At 36.9% G+C, this 21,840-nt stretch overlaps 1 protein-coding gene across 3 annotated transcripts in view; it reads right to left on the bottom strand.

The window, feature by feature from the left end:
• INTS1 (integrator complex subunit 1) overlaps nucleotides 1–21,840 on the bottom strand; it is a 2,399,836-nt gene that overhangs the window by 610,365 nt on the left and 1,767,631 nt on the right. For all 3 annotated transcript variants that reach the window (XM_044089756.1, XM_044089757.1, XM_044089758.1), the window contains exon 34: nucleotides 12,855–13,035. In XM_044089756.1, coding sequence (XP_043945691.1) covers nucleotides 12,855–13,035 — 181 coding nt within the window. The remainder of the gene's footprint in view (nucleotides 1–12,854; nucleotides 13,036–21,840) is intronic.

Raw genomic sequence — 21,840 nt, 5'->3', positions numbered from 1 at the left:
AGGCTGGCAACTCAACACTGTAAATCTCCACTGCCAATCATGGGTGGACAGGTGATCCGCTGTGGCGACCCCTAACCGGAAAAAGCCGAAAGAAGAAGAAGAAGATTGAGATTGACAAAATTGTGAGATACATGCCCATGAGAAAAAGACAGGCGGTGCTAAACAAACAAGACCAAATTTGGATTATAAACGTGGGTGCATTGGTTTCTCCAAGTTTAAAACATTTATAGTATACATAATAACATTTATTGCCACTAGATGGTAATGTTTTCTATATGTATATTTTGTATGGTTAGAATTTATGGTAATATTTATTGTGGGAATAAAAGTTATTTTATTTATCCTTTACTGACTTGATTAGTCCCACTGGGCTAGCAGCCTCTTATCAGAGGTGACACAAAATGGCATTTATACTAGTAGGGGAAATCTGGCCAGGACATCAGGGAACTTCCAGCATTGCCACCCATCCTTTTGTTTTCCAGACTATCTGGAAATCAAACTGATTGTCCGGTAGTCTGGAAAACACTGTGCAAACTCCAGTATTCCGTTTCAAAAAAGAAAATGACTATTGGAGTTTGTTAAATTGGCAGATTTATTATGCTTTTTTATGTAAATGCATAGTAAATCCACAGAAGACATCAGGAACACAAAAAAAGGTGTTCCTCCCCTCGGCTGACAATGGTGGCGATGCCACAAAATTGACAAAAAGTAGGTGAGAGAAGGGAGGAAATGGGCGGGGGTATGGGAGGTACAATGGTGTGTGTCCTTGGTCTGGTTTTAGCAGCAGCGAAAGGTGACAACCCTAAGAACTTCCCCTACTCGGCACTGTTGTGAGTGTGAACCATTCTGGAGGGGCACTTCTTTCCATTCTAGGTGTACAGGCAGTCTGAAGAAACAGGGAGGCAGACGGAGAGAGAGAGAGAGAGAGAAGATGACGCAGTAGTGAAAGAAATGACGGAGAAAGCAAATACTGAGACCGCAGAATGTGTGCAGGATTCTGAGGAACTGTTTCAAAAAATGTGTTTGATGGAGATAACTCAGCAAATGATGAATGTGTAAGTACAACCATGCAGTCGGGAGGGTTGCGGGATGATTTACTTAAAAAATGGTGCAGAGTGAGACAAACAAAGGAGATGTTTCCTGGGGAAACATTATGAATAAAATACAAAAGGAGGATGCAGAGAAAATCCTGAAGAATAGTGGTGAGATGGAAAAGAAGCCATGCACAGAAAGTATAGGAAGGCAAAAGTGAAGTAACAGAAAAGAAGGCAGAAGAAAATGAAAAAATGAAGTACATGGTAAGGATTCAAAGTAAAGAAGATAAAGAAATGGACAGGTATGAAGTGTGGGACAATTTAATAGCTCTTTTGGGTGTAAAAGCACGAGGTAAGAGCATTTAATGTTATTAACAGTGACATTTTGTGACCTTATAGCTGTGATGTTTTTTTTCAATGGAAAATATGAAAAAATGCAAGACTGTTATCCATGGAATCTTTATGTAATAAAATGACTTAACAGGGAAACAAAAAAGAAGATTCATGTACAAGATTGAACAGAGGTAGAAAGAGAGACTTTGAAAGGACATTTGAAAGGTTTATGTAAAGTACTGGACAAAAGTTTATGTCAGAAGGGGTTTATGGACTGGTGGCTGGGATAGTTGTATTTGTGTTAAAAACAGGAGGAGAAAACAATTATACATGTACCAAGCTTGTGGAAGGGAATAGGGCATTGTAAAATACGGGTTCCTATCGTGTGATCGAAAATTGTAAATGGCGAATGTGTACTGAGCGAACCCGATTGGTCAAAACGTTGCGTGCGTAACACAGAAATCACTGTAGGGAATATTTTCCCTTTATTTCAATGTAGTGTGATCACGGAGTAGGAATATTTAAGTAGCGGGGGTGTGTGGGGTGCAGGGGGGCTTGCCCCCCTGCCTACAGCATTTAGGTAAGTATAGTTTTTTTATTTCTTTTTTTTATTATATTTTCAAAATTTCAAACATCGCTCATATGGTGTCGACCATATGGTGTTCAATGTTTGAAACTTTCGAAAATATAATATAGACCCGTAGAATACTGGGGACAACCCAAAGCATTTTTTGGGTGAAAAAGGACATTTGACAAGTAACTGTGAAAAAAGGTTTCCGTGAATAATTCTGCAGAGGCAGTAGTGTTCTCGGGGTTTATGGCGGCTTGAAATTTTGCCAGGTTATCACTTAATAGCAAGAAGTTAGCCATAGAGTAGTTCCTGAATATTCCAGGTTTAGCTGGAGGTCCAGGTTTTATTTTTACTTCAAAGGAGACCATTTTGTGGTCTGACCTTACCAGGGAAGACATTACAGCAGGGGTGTGCAGCACACTCCCATATTAGCGATGACCAGATCCAGTGTAGGTGCACCGTGGCTGGTGTACTGACAATCTGGTTTGGGGAGTTTGTGCTTACAAAATCCAGGAATCTCTGTTCCTGTACATTTGGTGTTGTACAGGATTCCCAGTTAGTAGTGAAGCAATTAAAACTGCACATGAATATGGTGTTGGGTTGAATGATGAGTGTTTCCAATAAGTTTAAATACATGGTATGCGTTTCCTGGGTCATAGAGGGGGACCTATAGCTTGCAAGGAAGTGGTATCGGATTTTCCCTATGGTGATTTAAACATGGAGAAGCTCAAGTGCATTGTCCTGTTTGACCAGCCTTGTGGTTTATTTATTTCTGCTGTAAATCGAGACAACTCCAACTTTAGTCCCTGTCTGTGTAGTAACTGGTCTACATGTGTGGAAGGCATTATAACCTTGCACTGTAGGTGTGCTCTCCATGGCTTTAAACCATGTTTCAGTGACCACACAGATGTCAGCATTCTCTAGGGTAAAGACAGCTTCTAAGGATTGGAGTTTTTTGTTTAGACTCCTACTATTGAGCAGTAATACCTTTAGATTTTCTTGGTTTTGATTTGCTATGTCCAATGACCTGAGTGCATGCGTAATGCGGTGGATCCTAGCCCCTGATAAGCAAATGTCCGTGACTTTCTCCTTACTCAGCCTGGTGATAGGGACATGAGTGTGTCTAACGATGGGGTCTCCAATCACCAGAATGTTGGATTGTGTGGTGGCTTGCTTTATGGGCTTTAAAAGTAGAGGCTTCATGAGATGTGGCTCTATGTGTTCAAGGGGTATTGCTTTGTAAGACTGCACTTGGAGCTGCTGAGGGTATTTGTTATGTGTACTTCGTTTAGGAGGTCTTTGGAGTTTAGGAAAGTTACATTTAAGTGTCTCAGCACATGTGGGTCTATATGTCCAATATGAATTGTGTGTGATGGGTGCAGTGTGTGTGTACTACTGACAACCGTATTGACATCATGAGTACTCTTATATGAGAGCTTTGCCTCCTGTGACATTGTGTAAATACATCTTTCACATACCAAATCAGTTTGCTTGAGATTTAACTGGTTGCCAATAAACATGAGGCAATTTCTACATTGCCTCAGGATGACTACATACACCAAGCTGGTAGCAGAGATAGTGGCAAAGTTCATATCCATGGCAATAGACCCTTTTTATTGATTAAACAGTTGGAGTGAGTAAGAATATAAAAGCAATGTCAGGAGTATCTAGTTTGCAACTATGGGGACACTGCCCGTCAATGCAAACTAGTTGCCCTGTATGCAACCAGGTATTGGTGAAACTGCAATTGTGCTTTTACAGGAAAAATGTCACTCAAGGTGTCTGTGGTTATACAAGGCACTGTCAAACACCTGAGGTGAAAATAATATGTAGACCTTGAAAATGTAAGGATGAAGTATTTAGTCACATATTCTGAAGTTATAAACAAATCAAGCAGTACTTACTGAAAACAAAGAATTAGCTTGTCAAGAATGATTAAAAGATGGGAGTCATGTGAATGGCTACTTCCTGACTACTACTAGTGCTGTCTCACCACAGCTTCACTCTGCTGGGATACAATGCTCCTTTGTTTCTTCTCTCACAAGAAACAAAACATTAGCACAAATTCCAAGATGAGAAGCAGGCCACAGCCTGTTTGGTGAGCCACAGTCATGTCCCAGATGGTGCAAGGGTTTGTAGGCTTGTTGTAGCCTTTTCTTAGTAAATGCCTTAAATAGAAACTAGACCACATCAGGAATGTCAAGCACAGACACTCAATGCCCAACCAGAAACAGTCAGGAATCAATGTTGTCTGTTTCTTCTCTCACCAGGAGTAGAATGTAAGCACAAATTCCAAGCTGTCAGCTATGAAGTAGTTATTAGGCTTTCTGGTGATCAGCAGTCTTCAGGAAATAACGTCCATGTGCTCCATCTCTCATCAGGAGAAAACAGAAGCACGAATCCCAAGATTACTACTGAGAAGCAGAATGTGGGCTCTCCAATAACTGGTGGTCTTGCAATTGATATTTAAGGGTAAGATAAAAAAATGGGTTAATATTCTAAGCACTGCAGTGTGCACTAAGCAGTTACATATGAATAAGGGGGTAATTTAATATTTAGTGATCTAAGTGGAGAGCCATTAATTTTAAAAGAGCAAGACAGACTGAAACGGGGTGGACACTTTTGTATTCTGCTTCTATGGAATACAGTGGAAAAGCCAATAAATTTAAATAGCTGAAGGGGGTGATTTCACAAAATGGTAATTTTGTGCTTATTCACAGCAGCCAGTGAAAGGGGAGAGGGAAGAAGATATGTGGTCAAATTAACATAAGAGACAGGCAACTAGAAAGACAGTTGTGTTTAAGAACATAACAGCAACTGGTTGTGAGGGTGGGAAAAATTTCTGGGTGACTCACAAGAGACACACATGTGGTCTCTTTCCTAATTTTAATATGCAAGTAAAAGCAGAATAAAAGTAAAACACAGTGTAAAGAAAACAAATCACACTATACAATATAGAAGAAGGCAATAAAGTAATACAAAATACAAGAAAGCAAAAGCAAACTAATCGTTCCCTCACAGCAAGTTGTGGTAGAGTCTCGGTAAGCTTTTCCAATAAAGTGATGAAGAAGACAAACTGGGAGGAAGCAAAAGGAAAATGGAATTATATTGGTAAAAGAAAGAGAAAAAGTAAAGGAAAAAGGTACAAATAAAAAGAAGGAAATAGATGAAAAATAACACACATGGCTAAAGATTGGGAGCTTGTATAATGGTTACGGTGTTTGACTCATGGATTCAAGGTACATTGTTTCATTCTTACCTTTGGGAAGGAAAGTTCATTGGGCTTAGAATGGCCTAGTAAAAAAGCTAGCCCAGTAATTAGCTATGAATTTATGAAACCATGAATCTAAGAAAAAGGGAAATGAAAATTTTAGAGGGCTTTCTGCAAATGAAAATAGTATTAAGAATGTAATGAGAAGAATAGGAATTTTGGAGTGGTGTAATACAAGTGATACAGATGTAATTACACTATAAGACACAAGATTTTTAACACATGAAGAAAGATTACAAACAGAAAACCTACAGAGAGGGAAAATAATCTGGAATTTAGGAAATGAGAGGCGCTCTGAAATAACCATATTCTGTAGAAATACAGTACAGATACTTTTGCAAAAACGGGAAGGTTAGCAATTGTAGATTTAAAATGGAAAGAACAAGTCTGCAGAAATGGAACAGCATATACTTATACTAACTGTAAAAAAGGGAAAGCTTATTTCATGAGATATTCGACTATGCAGTGATAAATATGAATATTTGTGATCCAAGAGGCAAGCGTAAAAAGAAAGGAAATGATATAAGAATGGTTAAAAGATTTAGTTATAGGAGAAGGGGAAGTAGTTCAAACAGGATTTTCTGATCATCTTGCAATATAGCAAGACTTAAAAGAAAACAAGGAATATATAAAAATAGGCAAATGAATAAAAAGAATAAATGAGAAAGCATGGAATGAAGAAGGAAAGAGATTAGTAATACAGTTATGGAAAGATCATATTACTATGAGAACATTTTATAAAAAAAAAAGTAGACTGAATGGAGGGTGTTATTTACGGAAAACTACTTAAAAAAAGTTTTTTTAGACTGGCAATTTGATGTGAGAAAAGTAGAGAAAAAATATAAAACGTATAACAATACATTGGAACATTTAGAACATAATGATAGAAAGTACTTTGAAAAAGAAAAAGAACTATATAAAAGAAATCAAGAAAAAAAATGCAAGAATTGTTACATGAGCAAAGACATTTTTACAAGGACAAACAGAAGCACCACCAAGCTACTTAAGCAGATTAGTAAAGGAAGACGGTAGTGTAATGAGACAAATAAAAAATGGAAAAGTAGAAATAGAAAGGACTCAGGAAAAGATTATGAATATCATAGCACAATATATACAAGAAATGTTTAAAGTAAAAAAAAGGTAGTGAAACAAATGTGGAAAGTAAACAAGTTAAAAAAGTTAAAAGAAAGAGTTAGAAAAGGAGATTTCTTTAAATGAGCTAAATAAAATATTAGAACAAGTAAATGCAGATTTCGCTGCGGGCCCAGATGAAATATGATATGAAATGTATAAATTTAAAGGGTTGGCAAAAAGGATATTTTTTTAAAAGATTTTCAATGAATGGTTAAATGATGGTTTTATGTGTAAATAATTAAGTAGTGGAACACTTAAATTCATACGGAAGAAAGCCAGAAGAGAATTACAAAACTGGAGACCAATAGTACTGAATAATAATAAGATCGTTATGAAAATAATACAAAAGAGATTTGAAACTAAAATGGAAAATACTATGAAAGATAGCATATACAGTATAAAGGGGAAGGGTTATCAAGAATTATTAATGATAGAGAAACTGAGGATGATATTATGAACAAAAAAGAAAAAGCGAAAATCTTGACATGAGACCTTAATAAGGCATTTGATACAATTGGACATGAAATACTATGGGTAATAATGAAAGAATGTAAGTGAGAAAGTCAAAAAATTATGCATGTCAGCATATACTAATAATAAAGTAAAAATATCTGCAAATGGCAGGTTAGGCCAAGAGGTACATATGAAGAGTGGTGTAAGACAGGGATGCCCAATGAGTTATATACTCTTTGCATTAGTTATGAATATAAGTATGTGAAATAAATTATAAAAAGGAAAAGGTGGGGTATGTAATACCTTATGGGTTAAGAATTCCAGTTTTGTTAACATATGCAGACATTATAATAATGGCAAAAAAACAAAATGTGGAACATTTAAGTGAGGTAGTAAAGATCTATGCATATATTTTACAATGAATGAAATTTCTGTTTTAGGTTTTAGGTATAACATTTGGGAATAAAGATGCAAGTAGAATTCAATGGAAAAAAACAACAGAGGAAATAAAGCAAACATGCCTTTTTGGGAGAACATATAAATTATCATTCAGAAAAAAGGCTTATTTGAACAATTAAGTACTGATGGGAAAAACAGGATACTTATGAAATGTATTTATGTTAACAGTATTTGAAAGGGAATTACTGCATATATTTTTTTCACTTATATGGGGTTCTAGATTAAACCCAGTAAAAAGAGGAGTTTTGTATGTAAATAAAAGAGGAGAAGGAGGTTTAGGGTTAATTAACCCAGTGGTATATGTTGCTTAATTAAATCTGTACAAAGTGTTGAAGTGAATAAATGAAACATATGAGAAATTAGTAGTAAACTGTACAAATAATAAAAATAAGCAAATTGTATGATCAGAAAGTAGAATGTCAGGATTTTTTGTGGAGAATGGTAACAGATAAATTGCCAGTAAAAGGAAATATGCCATATAAAAAGAAAAGTTATTGAATATGTTTACACTGTCAAGAAGAAGAAACCATGGAACATATGTTTTGAAATATAAAAGAGTAAAAAAAGTTATGGGGAAAACTATTAAAAATATTTTTGAAGATATAAAAGAAGTGGATAAAATAAACATGGACACTATTAAAAATGGATATTATAAGAATAGAAGTAAAGAATATGTTAAAAGAATAGATAAAAAGTTATTTTACATTATTTGGCTTATATCGAATGAAAGAATAAATAAAATGATGTTAACAGTAAATGGATTTTATCAACAATATTAAGCAAAATCAGATAATGGTTATGGAAAAAGGAGTGGGGGGGTCTAATAAGGAGCATGAGTGTATAGAAATTATGAATATGTGTGAACACATTTGTATATTTATATATTTGCACATATCGATATATTTGTAAATATGTAAATAATTTGTAAATAAGATTTATTTTTGTATATAAATAAAGGAACCCTAATCTTTTCAACAGGTGCTGTGGAAATTTCTACATCCATACTCAAGCTATTAGAGGAGATGGGGCCTCAATATAATGTCTCATACAAGGGAAGACATTCAGGAGTACAGTACCCTACTTATGCTACACTACAGTGTCAGTAATCTATCTTCCTATTGTCAGGATAGAACCCTCAGCCTTCAACACCAAAAACATGTGTGCTACCTGTTGCACCACTTTATAGTAATTTATTTTTATGGAATGAATTGGATTAAAATAATGTGAATACATTTTAATTCATTTTAAATGTAATGACATTTCAACTAAGCATTTCATGTGTTTCAGTCATGTGACTGGATCGCTTGTATTTAATGGAGTGAGCAGTTCAAAACCTCCTTAAAATGAGAGCTACTAATGTTGAAAGCCAGATCTTTTTAGATTGTTGTTCACTGTGGAAATTTTCTATTAAAGTGTTAACATTACTGATGTTCATTTTAGTGCTGGATATTTTTTGTTTTCCAAAAATAAAAAAATAAATATATGTCCTACATACATACACACACACGTGTGTATGTATATGTATGTATAAATATATATATATATATATATATATATATATATATATATATATACATACATACATACATACACACACACACAAACACGGATACACACACACACACACACACACACACATATATATATATATATATACACACACACGGGATCTGTACAGATCCCTGGCGGTACTTTCTGCCGAAGCAGCACTTTCGGTTATGTATGCTGGTTGTGCCGGTCGCACTACGGTGCAGTTAAGGGAGAATTCCCTTTTCTCCACTGTAGTGCGACCTTGGAGTGAGAATATAAAAGTAGGGGGGTGTGCGGGGTGCAGGGGGGCTTGGCCCCCTGCGTAAAAAAAAGATTTATTGTTTTTTTTTTTTTTTTTTGAACGCACTATTTCAGTGAAAGCACTTTCGTTGAAGTGCATTCGGTTATTGTGGATTCGGACTACTGAACATTTGCTCAATAGTCCTATATATATATATATATATATATATATATATATATATATATATGTGTGTGTGTGTGTGTGTGTGTGGGTGGTTCTACTTCAAATTAATGAAATACCACTTACGCGAATTTTAAATAATTGAGACGATGACACCGAACTTGCAGTTAAACGAAAATCCACAACGCCAATATTTTCACCAGGGAAAAGAGGCAGTCGGCCAATATGGAAAAAAAAAAAAAACAAATGGAAGCATATCACACCCACCAAAGTGGGGGTTTCACTCCCAACAGCCCCCTAACTAAATACACCAACTCTGAAATTAAACTGTAGTAGGAAAAAGGGCAAACTTCCAAAAGCTGGCTGACTGCCTCCTCTTAATTTGAAGTAGACCCATATATATATATATATATATATATATATATATATATATATATACACACACACACACACACACACACACACACATACATACACACACACACCACACGCGCGCACACATATGCACCCGCACGCACGAGCACGCACACACCTTGGAAGGGAGGAAGAAAAATGTGAGAAATGCCCAAAAGGAAAAAAGGCTAATAACATTACTAAAGTATCTAACAATCAGAAACCTTTACACCTAAAAGGAATGAGCTATATAAAGATATCTACAAAAAACTATGAAAAAGAAACTTACCTGAAAAATTCTGACTGAAAACAGCAAAAAAAAAAAAAAAAAAAAAATCACTGAGCTCTGGAAGCCATAACTGGATTGATCAGGCAGCAAATGAGATCTAATGAAATGCAAGGGTGGAAGTCTGAAAATTGTTGGCAGTGGATCAGGTCAGATCCAACATATTTTTTAGTTGAGAGAGACAGAAAAGACAATACTGAATCTCTAGTTTCTCCTCCTTTATTTTTTTAATTGCTTCAAAGAGGCAGGGGAGAAAAAGCATAAAGCCACAGGCTTTTCCAATTCCGACAGAATATATTCACTTGCCCAACTTCACTGTGAGGTGTTCTAGAACAGAATTTGATTGTTTGCTTGTTGCTCAAAAAAACAAGAGGTCTTCGCTTTGTACACTTCACCTGTTCACCAACGACAGAAAGATATTTGTGTGGAGCACCCATACATGTGGGCCTGCCGGAGTTCCACTCAGCTAATCTGTAATGGAGTTTTTCCCTCGAGATAAGGTTACCACCTGTCCCACTTTGCGAGGGACAGTCCCTCTTTGGGCAGGTGTGTCCTGACAAAAAATATTAAAGATGGCAAATGTCCTGAGATTGTAGGACATAATTATGTCCCATATGTTATGTAATAGTTGCATAAAATAATTATTTCTTTATCTAAAATACCTAAATGTTACAAAAAACAGAATAAGCAACTAAACCGCTACAAGAATAAGCTTTTATTTAGGCAAAAAGGTAAAGTTCTATCCTTTGTACTGACCGTGGGTATGTGTCGGCCTATAAAATCTGATGTGTGTTCTGAAAATGTCCCACTTTGGCCATTTGAAAAGGTGGCAACCCTACCTCGAGAGGATGCAGGCAGCTGCCAGCAGGAAACTGAACTAGATGGTCAATTCCCAAGTCTGCAATACCAGCCTGCACAGTTGATAAGAGTTGGTACCTCCCTAACCACTGGTGTACCACATGAGCATGGTACTGGTTGCTACAACTTCAAAGATGCCTTTTTTTCAAACTGTTGAGAACACCTGCAGCACACATGCTTATCAGCAAGCATTTGTTTTAAATGTATGGGATGATTGCTCTCTTCTGTTTTCTAATCTCCCTGTACTTTAAGCACTAGGATATGGATCCCCAGGCCATAACTGAGATATCTATGGTCAAAGTCCAATGTGGCATGGCTACCTGAAGGGAACACTTTCTTTGGCCTTCATTTGTTCTATCCACCACAACTCTTTTCTGATAGACGGTAACACAGAGTTTACGGTCTCCAGGGTCTGGTTTTGTTGCTCCCACAGATGTCTCAAGTATTGATGCAGTTTTCTCATATAGAGTTTGGTGAGGAATAAAACTAGGATAGTTGAAGCTATATGATGCAAAATATTGACACAAGTACGGGACAATGAAGATTAGCTTGGGGCTTTCTTCACTGAATTCTACAAGGAAGTCCTGAATCAGATGGAAATGAAGGAAGAACCGCAGGAATTTCCATCAATATTGGGTGCAGAATGTGATTATTATGAATTCCTTTCTGCCCTAACTGTACCAAACAGAAGAGGAGAACCATATTCTCAATGGTGAGAAACAAGTCAATCTTTAGTGTGGGCTACTTCTAAAAGGTCTCCAGGACCACGGGTTCTGAATCCACAGCACTCAAACAAGACTGAAGGAATTCCTCCACATAAAGTCAGTTAAGACATTTAGACTGCTTGAAATGTGACATGTTGACAGACTGATGCTTCTTTTTATATCCCACTGCCAGATTCACACACGGAAATTAATAAATGGCTTTAGGTACAAACAAACTGCTCCAGCTGGCTAATGCAAAGTCCTTTTTTCCACCAAGGGGAAACACTTTTCTTGAACCACAAAGAAGCTGCTGTGAGGTCGTCACAATGCTAGCAATGTAATCACCATCAGAATCTATAAACAGTTCAACTACAGGAATGAGAGGGCCACCTAAAAAGTGGAGAACTATCTACAACTCTAGATCCTGGTAATAGAGATCTGACACCAAGAGAAGATCTTTAAGTTAGTGGTCACTACATGAGAACAGACACTTCAGGCCACTAAAACACTAGCGTTGTTAAACAAGTGAAGACCGCTGTGAGGACTGCAGCAGCAGTCATCAAACTCATAAGGGGCAAAAGGGTCCAGCCTGCCAAGTTCATAATGTTCTGGGCCTCCACATGGGCAGGAATGGTCAGCACTAAGAAAACTCAGTTCGACACCAATAAAGACAGACAAATGCAATAGATGTCATGTCTAAAATCCACACACAAATGTATTTTTCAAATACTTGGAAGCATACTTTGAGTTCTACATAGGAACTATTTTATGCCAAATTTATAAAAATGTCTTTAATGAAACACAGAAAACTTCCACTATATGTGAAGCAGAGTATCACCCTTCCCACTTACAAAGTAAACCTTGAGAACTGGATGGGCAGCATCAAATTCTCTCCTTGTCTTGCCTTCCTTGAGGCCAGAAAGAAGTTTTGAATATAAGGTTTGGCTAGGCTTGAAATGGTCTGCCTAGTACTTACCCATGAACCTATATTAAACTAGAAAATAACAAAAAAAAAAAAAGGGAAAAAACAAAAGTTAAAAAAACTACATTGCGAACATTTTACATCACTGTACAATGCATGGCTCAGAATGTTCTACTGTTAGCATACACATTTTCACTGGGTTAAATTTTCTCTCTTAAAAAAAACTAAAACGACTAAATTTGATTTATAGATCTTTGTCTGTTGTTGCCACTTGTTTAGTCTGCCATCCTTCTAGCTGAGTGCTTAGTAATGTATTTACTGCCTCTGATCTTTTGAGAGGTGACTTCATTTTAAAGTATTAAGACCCTCTAACAAATGAGCATGTTAGTCTCGTTAACTAGCCCCTGTCCACTTACATGTTGTTACACTTTTTAGACTCAAAAACAAATCTCAACCAGAAAACACTGAAAATGTTGACAGCTTACCTGGATTCCATGGTCTCAGGCTTTCCAGGGGGCTCTTCCCCTTCTCGAAGGAGCAAGGAACTCACCATTGCAACTGATACAGTAGCAGGTAGGGCAGCTGTTGTTTCCACATTGATAGTGAGAAGAAGAGTTAATAACTCCTCTAAGTATGGTGACTTTACTTCTGCCAAGCCCTGCAAGGCTGCAAAAAGATAAATGCTCAGACTTTTTTAATTGCAAGTGTACATTATATTACATAGCAAAACTATTAATATAAACTTGTAAGCAAAAAATGGTGCACAAGAGTTAAAATGACGACTAATATGGAATTTTGACAGTAATGCATATGCTGTAGTTCTGAAGAAATAAAACCCTGCAAATGTCTACAATGCATACAGCTAATCTGTTTCTAGTCAAAATGCCAAATGTCTTGCCTCAACTGCTTCTTAACAATAGTGTGTTTACTGAGTTATCATCTGGGATAGTAGAAACCAGTGAATAAGACATAGCAAAGTCAACAGATTCTATTCAGTATAAAAAGCTGAAAAGTCTTATAGGTTCATAGCTACTTACTATTTTATTGATCTGTGAGAATCCTAAGAAGCCTAGCCTTATATCGTCATGGTAGGTTTTAATTCTTATATTTTGCACATGAATAACCCAGGGGCATACATAACAAGGGCATGTTGGGATATTTACCTGTTGCCCTTATCCATGAGGGTCATGGGTGCTAAATTAGAGATGAATTTTCAGTTTTCCATCCATTTGTCCAACTTACATGCAAATAGAGTAAGAGAAGTCACCTAGAAGAGAACAAAGACAGAGGTCCTTCCCTAACATTTAAATGTGTTTTAGACAGTAAAAACAAGGCCAAAACAGTAGGACTAAGGTGAGATGTTCACTCATTTTGCAAGCAATCAGAGTTCAGGAACATGCTCAGTTTAAGTGCCTGGCTAGGCCATGGACCTCTCTAATGAAGCCATTGGGCTTACTCTTGTCCTTTTAAGGAGCAGGCTATTAGAGCTACTTCTGTATACATGGTGCCTAGACCCTGCAGTGACAGCAGTAAGTAAGAGAAGTGAGGGATGCAGACAGATGTCTTTGCAAATGAAGATGCAATAACTGAACATCTGACCCAAACTGGAGAGTTTAAGAAAAACAAATCTCTCTTTCACAATGGATTGATAAGTACAAACATCTTCAATCTCTACCATTAGCAGAGTAGAACCATGTACAACAGTAGAGGATTGTGGTATAAATGAGATCTGTCTCACCATATCTGGATGGCTTAAATCAGAGATACCCAGTAAAAACAGTCAAGTCTGTTGTTAAAAAATGAATTAATTACAAAATTAGTCCACAAATGGAATAAATTATTAACATTGCTGTTTTTCTGTATTAATTTATTTGATGTCTAGTTAAGTGCAGCGCTTGTGGGACCCTCACAGTCATGACCAGAGCTAAAGATAGATGATACGGGTCAATGCAAAAGTAAATACATTTAAATAGTAACATAAGAAAATATACACAGAAAAAATAAACTAAAACTCAAACAAACTCATCTCCTAAAAGATAAAGGTTGAATCAAAGCAATGCCATAATGCAGATAGACTAGTCTATCCCAGACAGTAAAACTGCATGGTTGGATAGAAAAATAAGCAGCTCTACTAAAGCTAATAAAACAAATCAGTGTTAGCAATACACTGACAGTGTAAGCACGTAGAACAACAAACAATCTAAGAATTAGTTCAACTCACAAAGGCAAAATAAAGTCAACCGCAATGTTACTTCAAACTAAATAAATTAAGAAAATCAAACAGGGGAGCATATATAGTACCTTCAGCCAAGAGAACAATGCTCAAAATTATCTTAGGAAACAGGCTTCTAAAATAATAAAACAACACTAGTCAGCCAGAGTTCCAAAGGATAAATTAAGGTACAGAACACCCTGGTGGAAAATGACAGCACCTACACACAGAGTGAAATCAATGTCACAGCAGGGTAAAAAAAAATGACTGGCACATTCTTCATTAACTTGCTTACAAGGCACTGGGAGAAAACACTTCCATTAATATAAAAGTCCACCTGAATACAGTTACTGGGGGGCATTCTTTCTGCTCTTCACAGTGAAATAACATACATATCCCCTGAGCATGAAACATTTAAATACACACTAATTTATACTTTAGCATAATCAACGCTTAGGAAATAACATACACTGTGTGTGTTTGTATACATACATATATACACACACACACACGTGCTATTGCTGTAATGTACGTATGTGTTTACGTGTGTGTTTTTGCACTCCTGTTGTGACACTGTTTGTGTTTACATATGCAAATGTGTGTACATATCTATGTGTTTATGTATACACATCTCAATTTTGAGTGTGTGTTTTTGTGTAGATGTCTCTCTCCCTGTTTTGTGTGTGTGTGTGTGTGTGTGTGTGTGTGTGTGTGTGTGTGTGTGTGTGTGTGTGTGTGTGAGGCAAACATGCATTCCCATGTTCTATTTTGCAAGTCTGTAGGTGTTTCCATGTACTGTTTGTGTATGTGAGCAATGATACATGAAACATGTAATCGTGGGAGAAAGGCACTATACTGGCTACAAAAACTATAATTCTTTGTCTACTGAGATATCACATGTATTAAATGGACTGCGACAGAGGAACTATTTTTTATCAAAATCCTACACAAAATGTGCATTTAAATACTGAAAACTAATAAAACATCAAAACTTTAATGCTGTCCAGAGTAGGTTTTAAAGGAAAACAACAGAGAGACCCTGCAAACATGACATCAGGTCTCAACTCCCCAGAGCAGTCCATTATTTCCCTGTAAAACCCACTTCTGTAGGCATTATTGCTTGTTTAGAACTGTATTATGAAGCCATTGTCCTTACTCATTCAAATAGTCGTAGCACTTTGAGAAAGTTCAGAAGGGAAGGCCAACAAGAGAAAGACGGGAATAAAATAAAGAAAGATATGATGAAAGGTTGTTGTTGTTGTGTCTTTCGGATTTTCCCGGTTAGGTATTATTATGAAAGGTAAAGAGGTAAAAAAATAAATAACCAAGCAACAGAACCAAAGAACTAGCAAGAAAAGATAAAAGTAGTAGAATGCTGTTAAGTAAAAAAAAAGAAAGAAAAGCTTAGAGCCTTAAAACAGCTTCAGTAAGAAATACAAACAAGATATGTAAAAGCACAGTGTTATGGAGAACAGGAGTCAAGAGATCATCCATGCATAAAGTGGGATCTAGTAACATATTGTAGGAGCAGGGATAAATAAAGATGCACTAAAAAAAGATGCACTAAAAGACAGAGTAAACTGAGCAATGTGACATAAATGCTCTTTTCAACTCAAATGGAGCTAACCAATGACTGTTCCTAAGTAATGGTAGGATATCACCCATTGAAAAGTACATTATGACTTCGTATAGAGAGAAGGAAAAAGAGTGAGTTATTCTCATCATCAAGGGTAAATAGTTGCTCTTGAAAGAGGGACAGACTGGTGAATCCACCTAATCACCTCCTAAAAAGGAAGTGAAACAAGAAGAATAAGGGTTGTCAAGGAGATGAAATGTTGAGAAAAGCTAGAATCAGTAAGGATTTTGGTAATTGGCTCCAGGACAGCTTTGAACGGCCATAGTGGTATGCTTCTGTTTTTTAAAGTGGACAGATGTGGTAGTCTTTATATAAACTCTACAATCATATTGGTGCCATGGAATTTCTAGCTGTAAAAAGTAAGCATTCAATAGAATGAAAAGAAACAACTAAAACATATATTAAACCATTGAAACCAGGTAAAGAAGACAAATATTTTAATACAAATACTGTTTAAGCCTGCAAACTGCTTTTAACTGAAACCCAAACAATCAAATGATAGATTTGCAATAACATTTTCCTGCTTGAGGGGGGAAGCCCCCTGAACTGAATGAAAACTAATATAACCAACTTGGAATTATCAACCTCAGGGAAGATAAAAATTGTCAGTGTTTCTTCAGATTAATGGGTTCACCTATTCAGATTACTTGTAAAAGTAATTCAGAACACAAAAACCTTGCAACACTTAATTCCCATATTTACTAATTAATACATAATAATTAAAAGGTTAATTATACAGACAGCTATAACACAAGATCTTGCCCTTAAAGCGTTTTTCAAGGTACTCACCATGGCATATCCTCAACCAACTAGTTGTACCTCTCCCAGAGAGGTTTTAAAGAGGTATTTTATAGGTGCCCTTCCTCTTCTTTTGGTAATTCCATTCTCAATAGCTCTGCCAAATGAATGCCACTAAATTATTAAAGCACTCATAACCCTTTTCTCAATTCCTTCATGTGAGAATCTGAGAAGGTAACAGACAAAATAAAGGGTCTCAAATTAGGATTAGTGTGTTTCAAATCAAGGACAGAAAAAAGGCACTGCAAAGTCTATGGAGATGAAGGAGGAATCAGTCTGCCTGTTAAAGAATACTGTGCTGTAGTGTGTCCTTACATAGTTAACCCATTTTCCTCTGAAGATGCATCTGTTCAGCAAAGTTTTCATCTCTGATTGAATACTGAGCAATCAGTCATGATAAAAAGTGTGCTAAACTATGTTGGATGCTTTTTAGCTCAAATTTCACTGCCATTATACATTTTCCATCCAAACCCAGTCCAGGCCTCAAAATTCTATCCATGTTATACTTGGTGAAAGTGTGGATGTCAAGATTAGAAATCAAGCAACTTGGATTTTCTGGAAAAAAAAGATATCCCATTTATGTTTTGTAACTATCTTCAGAACTCTTTCACCTTGCAATCTCAAAAGATGTGTCCAGGATCCCTTCTCTTCTTTGCATCTCCAGTATATCCCTTGCCTCCCCATCGTGTATAAAAGCAAATATCTTGAGCTTCCATGAATTAGTTACATATCTGTATCAACATATGTTCCCATACTCTCTCTCCTTTTCTCTTGTTTCCTGTACTAATCTTTCACGTTTCCATTTCTGATCTTCAAGCCCTCTCTATTCCCTTACCTTAATCATTTTTTCCTGTCTTCAGAACTATTTTTTTGTCTTCCCTTCCAGATTCCTTCACTCCATTTCCCTTATCTTTTCCAGTTTTTCCTGCATTGATACTACTTCTTTTTGCATTTCTCTTCATCCTCTCTGACCTCTTCCCAGCTTTTCGGATTATCTCCACTTTCATCTTTGGCCAATACTTCACCTCATCTTGCTTTATTCCTCCATCTCCAAGGGACTTGATTACTTTTACTTCTACTGTCTTGCTCTACCTAGAGATATAACTCTTCCTCTCCATTTCTTTCATTCTGGGTTTCGCCAGTCTGTTGCAGAAATATTCATTTGACGAGTTCCTCAGTGATTGTTTCTGAAAAGCCACCCCAAGCGAAAACGGTCTTCAACCTAGCATTATGGACAGTTGGACTACCTTTGTTTCTCCTGCCAACCCTGTTGATTTGGATCTCTTGAGGCAGTGTAGCAATTGCCTCATCTACACAGACAACCCTCTACTAACAACACAGTCTAGTACAGAGTGCGAGAGATACATTTACACCAAGAATCTCGAACCCATTCTCTCTCTCACTCAAAACAGTAACATGGAGAAGGTCATCAACTCACACACTACTACATATTCACACAGTACCACTACTCATACAAATATTAGTCATCACACACGTAAATCCACATATGCGGAAGGTCTTTCCAAAAAATTACTGAAACACCAGAGACCTCCATAAAACAAGTCTGCTACAGCTAACACAGTCTCCACAGCATTCATGACACACTACAGGACCAGTGTCTCACCCATCAAGCCAGTAAGGTGTAACACTCAAAAAACAATTTTTCTTGTCATTGGAGACTCAATACTGAGACATACGGATGTCCCACTCACCAGGCTGGCCAAGGAGAAAGTCATGGTCAGCTGCTTGTCCGGTACCAGGATTCGCCATAGCATGCATGCAATCAGGTCTCTTCAGCAACAAGTACTGTTATGACTCTGTCATAGTTCATGTTGGTGTGAATGATCAGAAACATACCTCACTGGACTATACAAAGAGACATGGTCGAGTTCTCTGAGTATGTGTCCCAAGCAGGTATGTCCCTAACCTTGATCAGCAAACTACCGTCACCTAGAATGATGCCACAGTATAAACAAAAAATCATAAAAACAAACGTTTGTAAATGGCCAAAGAACCTTAATAAAACAATAAAGGTGAGCACTTTCGTAGAGATAACTCCACTTCTTCAGACCATAAATCAAATAAATTAAATAATCAATCTATATTAAAACAAAGTATATCAAAGCCAATAACAATACCTTTTAAAATCACAAGACATATTACACAATGTTTGAGGTCTCCCACATTTCAATCTAGATCTTAAAGAGACCTTATCATTCAAGCCACCCTCTTTGTCAGATTGTAGATTTAATATCCAAAATAATTCCCTATCTTCGGTGGCATTATTAATGTCACCCAAATCTCCATTCTCATTCGTGGTTTTATCTGGTGAAACCATAAAAGATAATAATGGCAGATTTTTAGTACTAAGGGGCTACTGGCAGGGGAGAAGGATTACAGTGGCATGTATTTCCATTCCACTGAAAACTAATATAATGGAGCTTAAGAAAATTCTGGGAGAAATAATCAGCTTTCAGAAAGGAATATTACAGGTGACGAATGGAATTTGATTTGCAAAAGTGAAGATGTGTCTGGGGGGCTAAGAAGGGAAAATATAACAAAGGAGGGTAGATTTTTAAAGAAATTTATGAAAATATTTGGCATGGAAAATGTGAATTCAATACTAGGAGTTCGGACTGAATTTACATATTATTCCCCAAGATACAAAAACTGGACTAGACTAGACAGAATTTACATTTCACAGGAACATGTGCATTTAATTGAAGGTTTTGATATGCACCCAATAACTACTTCAGATCATGCGTCAATAATAACTAAAAAACACAGGGTAATGAAATAAAAATGAGACAATGGCGCTTTCCCGCCTATTTGTTGAAAAGAGAGGAATTTAAGGAATTGGCAGTGGAAATTATTCAGGAGATATTAGAGAAGATAGAAATTTCTTCTGAAAGTATAGCTAGGGAGTGGGATACAATTAAAATGTAATTTAAAAATAGAGTGGAAATAATAGAAAGGGAGATATGGCTAAGAAGTAACAAGAATTATTGAGAGGGACTGACAAATGTTAAAGTATTGCAAATAGGGAGAATTTCACAGAAGAACAGGAGCAACTGCAGAATGCTAAACAGAAAATAAGGGATTACTTCAATAACATGCATGAGTTTAAAAAGATTGCTGCTAAGCAACTTTTTTTTTTTTTTGATAACTCTAGAGTGTAAAAAACTTTTAGCACAACGACTCAGACAAGAGAAAGTAGAAAGGGCTATCACCAAGCTTGGAACGCCTATAACAAGTAGGATAACAAGGAATCCTGTATAAGTATTAGAAATATATTTCGAAAATTCTATGAATGTCTGAATAAAGCACAGAAATATGGAAATCAAGGAAAGGTGCAAATGGAAATGTTTATGGAAGAATTAAATATGTCAAGGTTAGAGGAGGCTCCATGACATCTTATGGTACACTCACTTTGTAGATGATGTTTTTCTGCTTTTGGGAGGGAGTGTAGCTAGCCTGGAGACATCTGTTCAATTCTTACAAGGTTCAACTGACTTTTTAAGATTCACTTATCATTATTCAGAGCAGGCGATAGAATTCCTAGATGTAAAGATTCATAAGACAATGTTAAAGGAAATGATAACTAGTCTTTATAGGAAACCCAGTCGCAAAACAAGAAGTTTTGTACTCACCATAATGTTCGATGTATGTAGTCCATCTCGCCTCACATTTTTACCCGTGGGTTTGGAGCCGAATGTCAGCTCAGACTCGGCCATACTTTTTAGCTCAAAGTCTTTCTATTGGCTGGGCTAAGATGGTATCCCATGCTGCACTGCTCTCTATCCCCAGATCTAGTTTGCTGCAAGCACCAGCACTCATTCTCCATGCATAACACCTAAGGAAAGGAAAAACAAACCAAGAATGAAGGGAACTCTGAAACCAGGCCTAACCTCCAGATCCTCCAGGACGGGGGAAGGAGGGGTGGTAAGTAAGAATGTGAGGCGAGATGGACTACATACATCGAACGCTATGGTGAATACTTAACTTCTTAATGTTACGTAGTCCAATCTCACCTACATTCTTACCTGTGGGACAGCGTCCCCAGCACCTAAATCCTGGGAGGCTCAGTGGAAAATACTCCTGAGCACTGTGGAACCAAAAGAAGACCTGCCCCTAGATACCACATCTAATTTGTAATGAGTAACAAAGGTGTGAGGAGATGCCCAAGTAGCAGCAGCACAAATATAATCCATATACAGTCTGGCCTGAAAAGCTGTAGATGTAGATACAGACCGGGAAGAGTGAGCCTTCAACCGAAACGGTAAATCTTTTCCCCCTGAGGTATAGATGAAAGAAATACAACTGGAAATCCACCTGGACAACGTTACTTTGGAAACAGGAGACCCAATTCTGTTTTCCAAAAATGAAACAAACAACTTATCAGATTTTCTGGTGTCTTTTGTTCTGTGCAAATAAAAACATAATTGTCTGTGCACATCCAATTGATGAAATTTGAATTCTGACTTGTTTGAGAACTGAGGAAAAAACACTGGCAATTCAGTTGATTGGTTAAGGTTACTAACTGACGCTACTTTGGGAAGAAAGGAGAGATTCGGTCTGAGAGAAACCCTGCCCTTATGAAAAATCAAATAAGGGGGTTTGACTGATAAAACTTGAAGCTCCTAAACGCGTCTGGCTGACGTTATGGCTACCAAAAAGACAGTCTTCAAAGTTAAGAATTTTAAATCGCAAGTGGCTGCAGGCTCAAAGGGGGGTGAAGTAAGACCCTGTAGAACAAAGTTTAAGTCCCAAGGCATAACAGGTTCCGAGACCGGAGGATGAAGTAACAAAGTGCCCTTCAGGAAAG

The sequence above is a fragment of the Protopterus annectens genome, chromosome 12.part0, assembly GCF_019279795.1.
Source record: "Protopterus annectens isolate FY-2018-M chromosome 12.part0, PAN1.0, whole genome shotgun sequence".
Lineage (NCBI taxonomy): Eukaryota > Metazoa > Chordata > Ceratodontiformes > Protopteridae > Protopterus > Protopterus annectens.
This window is presented reverse-complemented; position numbering and strand designations above follow the sequence as displayed.